The 9,851-nt window shown below is 35.7% G+C and overlaps 1 protein-coding gene across 2 annotated transcripts; it reads right to left on the reverse strand.

The window, feature by feature from the left end:
- Nucleotides 1–3,094: 3,094 nt before the first annotated feature.
- LOC117632590 lies at nt 3,095–9,251 on the reverse strand. Of its 2 annotated transcripts, XM_034366115.1 has the most exons (9): nt 8,896–9,251; nt 8,613–8,785; nt 7,877–7,978; nt 7,633–7,689; nt 6,199–6,279; nt 5,859–5,893; nt 5,397–5,486; nt 5,126–5,285; nt 3,095–4,988 (listed from the first exon to the last, which is right to left on the reverse strand). In XM_034366115.1, the coding sequence occupies exons 1-9, from the start codon at nt 9,011–9,013 to the stop codon at nt 4,872–4,874; spliced, it is 933 nt and encodes a 310-aa protein (XP_034222006.1). In that variant the 5' UTR covers nt 9,014–9,251; the 3' UTR covers nt 3,095–4,871. The 2 variants fall into 2 exon arrangements, with proteins under 2 accessions (XP_034222006.1, XP_034222007.1); XM_034366116.1 differs by lacking the exon at nt 3,095–4,988 and having other exon boundaries at nt 5,174–5,285; nt 5,377–5,486.
- Nucleotides 9,252–9,851: the final 600 nt, after the last annotated feature.

The raw sequence follows: 9,851 nt of genomic DNA on the forward strand, positions 1-9,851 counted from the left end.
CCTTATGGACAACATCCCGATTTTCTTGGAGTTTCATATGAGAATTGAAAGTCACATCTGTGCTCACAATTATTTTCTTAAGTTCTGTGTTCCACAACTTGAATCCCTTGACACCATTATTAATCCCAAAAAATAGCTTTCCTTGCTCTTAGATCTAGTTTGTTCTCTTTCACATGGTAGTAAGCATCGTACCCAAAAACCCCTAGTTTTTCATAGTCTTGAGCTATCTTCCTTGACCATAAATCCATTGGAGTCTTACCATTTAAAGTTGTTGAAGGTAGACGATTCAAAATATGACATGCATAATTCAGAGCCTTTTCCCAAAATCTCTTACGTAATTTGGCTTGTGACAACATACATCTCACTTTTTCCAACAACGTTCGATTCAACCGTTCTGCAATCTCATTTTGTTGTGGGGTTTGTCTGTTTGTCTAATACTAAAGTGACGAGTAATACACTCCTTTTTGCATATTTCAAAGAAGGGATCAGATATATATTCCCCAACATTATCACTTCTTAGAATTTTTAGCTTCTTGCCAGTCTTCTTTTCAATCATATTTTTCCATTACAAGAAAATATTCAAAACCTCATTTTTATGTTTCATCATATATACCCGTGTTCTTCATAGTAATCATCAATGAATGACATAAACCATCTCTTTCCTCCTAGAGATTCATTCTTTGCAAGTCCCCAAACATCAGGGTGTACATAATCCAATATTCTCTCAGTTTGATATATTGTAGTGCCAAATTTCACCTTTGTTTGCTTGCCAAGAATGCAGTGTTCACAAAATTCTACTTTGCCACTCCTGGCACCCTTTAGAACTCCTTGCTTAATCAATCTTTTTAGAGCTTTATTTCCTACATGCCCCAACCTCATATGCCATAGAGAAGATGAGTCAATTTGATCATCATCTGCCACCATAGCCACCTATTTTTCCATAGTCTTGCCCATTAAAAAGTAGAGCAATCCTCTTCTAGGAGCCTTCATCATCACTAATGCCCCTCATGCCTACCTTAAGTATGTTATTCTCAGAATAAAATTTGCAACCTTCTAATTCTAGGATGCCTAAAGAAATCAAATTTTTCTTCAGGTTTGGGACATACCTCACTCCATGTAGCTCTCGAATTACACCGTCACGGTGCTTGATCATAACACTGCCAATTCCTTGTGTTCAACACGGATTATCATCACTCATGTACACAGTTCCAGTAATTGCTTTAAAGGTTGAGAACCAATGACTTTGAGAAGTCATATGATGAGTGCAACCAGTGTCAAGCACCGATTCATTCATGTAATCCATGTTATCAGCTGCTGTTAAGGCACATACAAAATCCTCATCGTCGATTTCAACAATGTTTGCCTCTGAATCTTATTTCTTCTTTCCTTTGTTTTTAGCTTTGATTTTAGGACAATCCTTCTTCTAGTGCCCCTTCTCATGGCAAAACGCACACTCATCCTTATCCAAGAATTTCCTATTGCTCAAACTCTCTACTCATATGAGACTTGCTGTTCTTCCTATTGGAAGATTTTCTCTCCTTTGATCTTCCTCTCACCGTTAAAGCTTCAGAATTGTTCCTCTATTTTCTACAAAGATTCCTTACCTCATGGTTCATCACATCACTTGAGATCCCATTAAACGTGTTTGTTTCTCTGCCATAAATCCACGTCGTAACGAATGATTCATAGGATTCAGGCAAAGAATTTATCAAGATCAAAGCTTTGTCTTCATCCTTGATAGTCTCTTCTAAATTCTACAATTCAGCAATCAATTTGTTAAACTCTTCGAGGTGATCAATCATCTTCGTCCCCTCCTTATACTGAAAACGATACAGCTTTCTTTTAAGGTAAAGCCTGTTTTCAGCACTCTTCTTCAAATACTTAGACTCCAAGGTATTCCATAGGTCCTTTGCCGATGAATTATTCATCACACCATATTTTTGTGCCTTGCCAAGATACAAAATAATTGATGAACATGCATGGGCATTTAGTCGTTTCCATTCCTCCTTCTTCATCGGCATAGGCATATCTCCAAGCACAACAAGTAGACCTTGTTGTATCAGCACATCCTTAACCTCGCACTGCCACATAGCAAAGTTATTGGTCCTAACAAACTTCTTGATCTCAAACCTACCACTTTATACCGTGGTTTTGGCTAACTTAGTGCCCTCATCATCTCCATTCTTGCCAGAGTTTTCAGGCTTTGTCATTGTTTTGGCTTAACCACCGAACCTGGGCTCCTGATACCACTTGTTATACTTTTAAGTCTGAACAAGAACTAAAATGATGAACAAAGAACAAGGAACACAAACAATTTAAGGTTTCTCCAATATTGGTGTACCTCCCTAACCAACGGAAGTTTTTTTTATTAATTACAAAGAAACACAAGAGAACTCACAAACCCAACAGCTCTCAAGTACACAAACAGATGCCTCACAAACTTATGTCTACACTGCTCCTAAGGTCATCTATTTATACTAATAGATGACATAATTTACAACCAAATCCTAGACTAAAAGTATATCCTAATCAAACTAGGAAATTAAGCCAATGTTAGCTTGCGTCCAAGCTAACCCAAAAACCTACATCTTTCCTTTTCCTACATTGATACTTATTTTAGTTTAGGCACATTGATTTTATGCCAATTCCAACGATTGTTGTATTGACTTCAATGTTAAATTATCTCTGATTTGTTAGATCGAAGTAAATGTGTATAGAAATGTAGTTAGGTTTGTTGTCCATTGTTGATTGACCAAGCAAGCAAAATTTTTATAGCGTGCTTAGAGTGATCAAGCAAGTCAACATTGCTCTATTAAAAGGAGGAAGCGAAAGGATAATTAGAATAATATATAAATGTGATGATGACTAAAGTCTTGTTCGATCTTAAGTAGAATAATCCCTATTATGTTGATGCTCGAAATTAGTTCAACGATTAGATTAACTTGTCAAGATTGAGATCAAGCCATCCCTAAGCACTAAAACTTAGCATAACCAAGTAGGTCGTCCTCCAGAGCAAGTTTTAGTGCTTAGGGATTGCAATTTGTAAGTAGAAATTGAATAAGAACATACAGTCAAGCAGCACGAGATATTTAAGTGATTCACCCTTAATTAGGTTACGTCCAAGAAGGTGTTTGGTGTTTTCATTATTGAGTAAAGAAAGAACAAAGTACAAAGTATTTAATCCTCACAACCCATAACCCATATCCTAGTTAAGAAATAATATTGAGACATCTCAAGAAATGTGAAATTGATGTTGTAGGGTTGACTTGCCCTTTCAGACGATCCCTCTTGGGTTGGAGAGTCACCTTTATATAGTAGATGGAGATGACCTAGTCTTTGTATCAAGTTTTGCAGCAATGGCCTTTCCCTTCATGCAGCTTCGCTTTGAGTATGAGGAACAAAGTTTAATCTTTTACGCGACCATCTTTACCACCATCATAGTTTCCAAGCATTGTAAATTGAAGTCTATATTTTGTGATAAAATTATTCACTAATATAAATTTGCTAAATTTGTAGTCTCTTTGAAACGCAAACGGTGCCTAAGACTTATGCACCAAAGAGATGGCAAAAACAGTTTGTATGATAGCAGGCCTCCACCAGGTTCGAATTTTGTGTTTGTTTGTGCCTCTCCCTGGTTTTGGTTGTGGATGCTTGTCTTTTAGCCTTAGGCTGAAATATGTTGTTTGTTTATCGATGAGCTGCATAAGTGTGGATTGTGAAATGTTGCAACATACATGAGCCATGTTTTGCTTGATGAAAAATTAAACAATGTATCTGCCTTGTGCTATAAGCCACACTCAACTGCTCCTTAATACGTTTCCATGAATTCAATGCAATGCTCTCATTTTAAGTTTCACAAACATTGCCTTCCTCTCTTCGGCCATGTGTTTCAACTCAAAATAGTTTTCCAAACTGGCTTTAGCTTCCCAATGCAAATAATCTTCTGCATGCACCTTCCAAGGGCATGAACAACTTCAAGTATTCCTCCAACATTAAAAGATCAACCTCTATTTCAGTCCTCCATTCATACTAATTTATGTCTCCAGCATATCATTAAAGGGGTTCTTCTCGCCTAAATCAAGTGCCAGTGACTAGGTTTTGATCATTCCATCTTTGTCCTCTCTGTATGTTAGGCTCGATTTCCACCGCCAACATGACCTCTATCTTGTCCAACCTTGAATCTCCAGGGCAAGAGTGGCCCAAAACAACACTATTATATACGAAGACTTGTACATGGTACTCGAACAAAGGTTACGACAACCCAGCATCCTAGCTGTTGATTACACAAATAACGATTTCATCCTAGCCCTTCTGAATACTTAACTCACATGACGGGCACATCACCTATTTAAAATAACTAAGAGCATAACCAGTAGACCAGCAAGGCCTCGGCAAGCCTCGAGTACACTCCTGCATCACTTTGAAAGAAGATCACACTACAGGAATGCAGATCACAGCAGATCTTCAGAACAAAATTGCCAATCTTTTAAAATGGTCAACTATGTTTTACAGCAGCCAATTTGTTGTAAACTGTAAAATAGGTTTTAGGCCACCTGCCTTAGGATAAACTCATTAACCATGAACCACTAGCTTTTGAACAGATCTTGCTAGAGATACAGGGATAAGGTAGCTACTAGTCTAACTTTCAGAAACTAACCTGAACCAATCAATCAAACAGGCATCAGCTCAGACCACATTACTTCATCTCAATCTTGAGGATGCTTCTCTTGTTTGACTATACATACATGCAGGATATAATACAGGTAATGACGAAGGAAAGCTAATTTTGTAACCTTATGGGGCAAAATTTCTGCGAGGCATCCGACTCTGCTTGTTAAATTATGAACAATGCAAAAGATCAAATGTTTCAGTCATTTCAAGCCTTCTTCATTTTCTGGAAAGATAAACTGTAAGTCTTCATTATCTCTATAAACTTGATAAAGAGCAGCAGCTTTATAGACAAACATCCCAAGCATAGCTGGCACAAGCTGTGAAGAAGAAGCATTAGTGTAAACAACAAGAAAATAAACTTTCACCAGTATGAGTTCTTCAGCCATTCTATGAATGGTCAAGTACATGGTTTCAGAAAAGAGTTTCCTGACACAAGAATAGCTTCAAGGTTTACCTGGAAATCAAAGAGATCGCTGGCCAAATATTGATGAGACAGAATCCACAATCCATATATTGCTGCTGGTATTACAAGCCTTGGAGATGAAAGAGCAATACCACAGCCCTTTATTGACTTCTCTAGAAAATCCTCAACATCCTCGCTTCTTATTCCAATTCTGGATGAGAGGATGAATGTATGTTTGAGCAAACCAAGTGCAAGGAATATTTAACAAAAAGAATAAGACCAACTACTAAAAGAAAGAATACAAAGTTGTTTCTGGTTGTACTTCTTGGTCTTCCTCTGCCTGAAAATTTGAGGGACTGCATCTCTGGATATATTGTCTGCTTGCTGGTACAAGAGTTTAAGGTACAAACAACTGCATTGAGAATGATATAGGCTATAAGTTCTTCAAGACAATCAAAAACATAAGGAGCTGCATAAACAACTCATTCAAGCTGAACATGTCTTCTTATGGTAAGTATTTACCAATTCTTTGTCAAAATTTTCATGAAAAATAAATGTAAAAATAACAGCACACCTTAAGTAACTTTCCTTCCATTATTTTAATCAAGATTTTTGAAATATTATCATGCCATAAAGCTGAACCAATAACCCAAAGCATAATAGAAAAGGCATAAGTGTTGGTAAATTGTCATAGACTTAGTAAAACAAGAATTATGTCTAGATTATCGGCATAAACTATTGCTTTAGAGAAATAATCTCAACCTAATAAGTTGTATCAACAAACCTGAAAATAACTCCCGTAGCATAACTGACAGCAGCCTGTGCGGTAGACTTGCAAGTCAGTACTCCAAAACAGAAACATATACTACATTCACCAACGTCTAGTTTAACATAAAAGTGACTGAAAGTAAAGAGCTACTGTGGAGAAATAAGTTATGAGACTAGAAAATTTCACAAATACTTGGGTCAGCACCATTATTGTGATATCGCAGAAATTAATTAATATTCATTCTTTTGATCAACTAAATGGACTCCTACCGGAATTGATGAAAGCCTTTCCTAAGCATGGTGGCAACAATAAAACTACATTTAAACTTCAGTGTGTTTTTTCTTGAAAGGTATACCTGGAATGATAATGCTATTAAACAATACCCAGTACATGCGGTTCCAATACCAATAGATAATAGCATTAGTTCCCTCTGCAGCTGCAGGAAAGGACAGAGATTCATCACTTATTTTGTAAGACACCAAAAATCAAGCCACACCAATGTTAACTGCAAACCAGCAAAAACATCTATGTATATGTACATGTATATTAATAATATTTATATATATATATATATAGTTTTTCTATATTAAGGATGCCCCTTATTGTAAGAAAAGGGCACACATATTCTTAGGACTACCCCACAATATATTTCAATGATCGGAAACCATCTATATTTTACATCATCCTTCAAGGTTATCCCTGCAAAAATTCATCCAGATCGGAAGTTGTTTGATCATCTAATGGCTAAAAAAACGTAATTTGTTAGATAAAGCTAAAATGAAAATGTGGATAATCAAATGGCTAAATAATTTTAGATTTATCATATAGATGAAGATAAAATGCAATAGGGAAATGTATTATGGCAAACATCATGAAAGCATACTCAATAGTTAACCTAAAGTAAAAGTATAGAGACTAATGTTAACTAAACTAGAGATATATCTCTACGTAGGTTTTTACATAGAACACGATATGACTGACTACAATACTTAAGTAAGGTGTCCTCATGTTGCTGATGCATTCGGACAAAAAGCATTTACTCTACTAGAATATTCAAACTGACAAATAACAGTTGTTTTTTCAACCATACAGATTGCTTTAGGCTACAAAAGGCTTAAGGACTCAAGAATTGATAGTTTAATTTGATATTAGATTGGACACATAAAAGCTTAAATTTGATAGAGCAATATATTGAGATCACAAATAGATAAAGATTAATCATATAGATAGCTTGCCAATAGTATTTATGACTTAACAATAAGGTAATTCTATTTGTATCCCTTAACTTGCTCGACACACACTCAGAATTCACAGTAACCATTTTAACATTTTCATTTAATTTTAACAAGAAGAAGAAAAAAATGTGGCCTCCCTTCCCCTCCACTTAGAATCCTCGCACCACAGCCAGAGGCTATGGCTGTGTGCCATGGCCAGAGAGGGGAGGAAAATCTTTTCTTTTTTCTTTTAAATTTTGAGTTTTTAAAATATGATAATATGAGAAATAATAGCAGCCTAACAATAATGCTGATATAATTTTGAGCCCATAACATCTACTTGATTGATCAGTATAAATGGAAGACATGAACTTAGAATTTATTCAAAGAGATGGTGAACATATACATTAGTTGAAGTGCAAACACTGACTTCTATGTATTTGCATATATATATATATATATATGGCTTGCCTCTTATAAGGATGTCCACTATGTATATAGTGGAGCGAATATAGACAAAACCCATACTGACTTGCACAAAATACCAAGGAACATACTGGGTTCAAGTATCATACAGCTTCATATTGAAGAAGGTTGAGTTTCTTTCTTCTTTCACTGTCATTCTGCAAGGCCTGTTAAGACAAGTAAAGTAAGAACAGATAAAAATATCAAATCTCCCCTTGTAAAGGCACCATTTTGATTGAACAAATTTTGAAATTATCTTCCCTTTTCTCTTCCTTTTTTTTTGGTCACAATGGAAGTGTTGAAAGCAAGCATAAGAGAAAAATTAGAATGTTACGATAACCAATGAAAGCATACCTTAGCAATGGCTTTTTTATTTATTGGTGCAGATATGTCACCTAGTACCCATTCATTGGTTCTTGACAATTTCAAAAACCCACCAGCATCATTTTCTGCAACCTAAAAAAGTACATCCATTAAAAATCGGAAAAAGATAGTGAACACATTTGATTACTTGCCATTTTAAATTTGAAACAAACAAATACAATGTGATTTAGCACTTGGATATAGTAATGCTTGCTTGAGCAGATGAAGCAAATCCATTAGTTATCAAGAAAAAAAAAAATGCAAAAAGCAAGCCCCCCCCACCTTCATTATGTTCATCTTGTTTTCCAACTGATTCAATGATCTAAAACCCATGCTCACAAGGTTTAAGCCTCAACGATTAAAATGTGTGCACCTCTGGACTACATTAACTTTCCCTCAGGCATTGACATATAAAAACTTTTCCTTTTGTAACTAAAGAAACTAAATGCACCAGTATGAAGTTATCAAACTCAGTTAATGAAACCCTCCTGCAAGAGCCACTTACTGGAAGCTTTGAGGACCACATATTGGACATAAATTTATCCATATTTAGAATTCAGAATTGCTATGTTTGACCAAAAAGAAAACCACTATCTTCATTGTTTGATTCATTAAATCCCAACACTTAAGCATATCAATTACAAATTTGGAATTTTTACTAATCTTAAGAAGCTTGATTCATTAAATTACAGTGAAGAAAGCATGAAAGAGCTTTGTTGTCCTGTACCTGCTCTGCTTGTTGAGGAGTGTCAGCAAATCGGCCAACATCATCAGCATCAACAACAGATTTCGTAAATTCCTTCTGCCAAAGCACATCTGAAATTTTTGATACAAGGTCTCCATTCAACTGTCTTTCCTTAAAGAACGCCTGCAGAATGTCCTCTTCTGCAAGTTCACTCACTGCAATTAAAAAAAAAATTAAAATTAAAACTAAAACCCATGAGATACAGAAACTGCCAAACGAAAGCGTTTCAAAAGTCACATTACATATATTTGATTAAGGGGATTACCAGGAGGTGGGCTTGTTCTTAGGGCTGAGACAGATGGATTTCTATTGGGAAGTAAACGATTACGGATTGGGAGAGTTCTTGGGAAGGAGAAGCACTCAACCCTGAGAAGGGCCCCCATTTTCCCTGTGACTGTGGTCTGTGGCCGCTTCTGTGTACGGTATCAAAACTATCTTGCTAAGGAATATCTAATGCAATGCAATGATGAGGGAAGCAGAGGGCTGCTGGATTTTGATTGGAGATAATGTGGTGAGAGAATTCGTCCAAAATCAAAAAGGTTGTGACCGAGGGGTGGATAAGTTATCCCTTTACACGAGAGTTTCTCTCCTCCCCTTCCCCCTTACCGATTCGAATCCCATGTAAAGTGCCCTCACCACAATGCCTTCCATCGAAGGTATAAAATATCGATGATATCGGAAATATCGATAGTCCAAAAATATGGAAATTTCGATGGAAATATCGGGATATTATCGATATCGATAAAAATTGAATAAATACCAAGGAAATTGTAAGAAAAACTTGAAAATTTTTATTGAAACTTTGGAGAATGTTTATTTAGTCAATTATCTATGAGTTTATCACAAAAAATTAGAAGGAAATGCATTGCATGATGGATTTAACTAATTTTAAGTTGATTATACAGCAAGCGGGCAAACACTATGAGTGTAAAAAATATGTAATAATTAATGAAAAAAGATTAAACACACCGTAATCATTTATATATAATGATTTACTATAATATTTTACACTTTATACATTGCATGGTAAGATACATGAGTGACTTAGTACCACATAGAGTTCCTACGAGGTTCAAAATTTTCACTATCTTCATCATCTCTATGTGTAGAATAAGTGTATTGTGAAGAGTAGTCATCAAATTTTTCACTATCTTCATCCTCGATATTTCCTCGATATTATCGATATTTCAGACTATGCTTCTATCATATCTTTCTATATAT

The sequence above is a fragment of the Prunus dulcis genome, chromosome 6, assembly GCF_902201215.1.
Source record: "Prunus dulcis chromosome 6, ALMONDv2, whole genome shotgun sequence".
Classification (NCBI taxonomy): Eukaryota; Viridiplantae; Streptophyta; class Magnoliopsida; order Rosales; family Rosaceae; genus Prunus; species Prunus dulcis.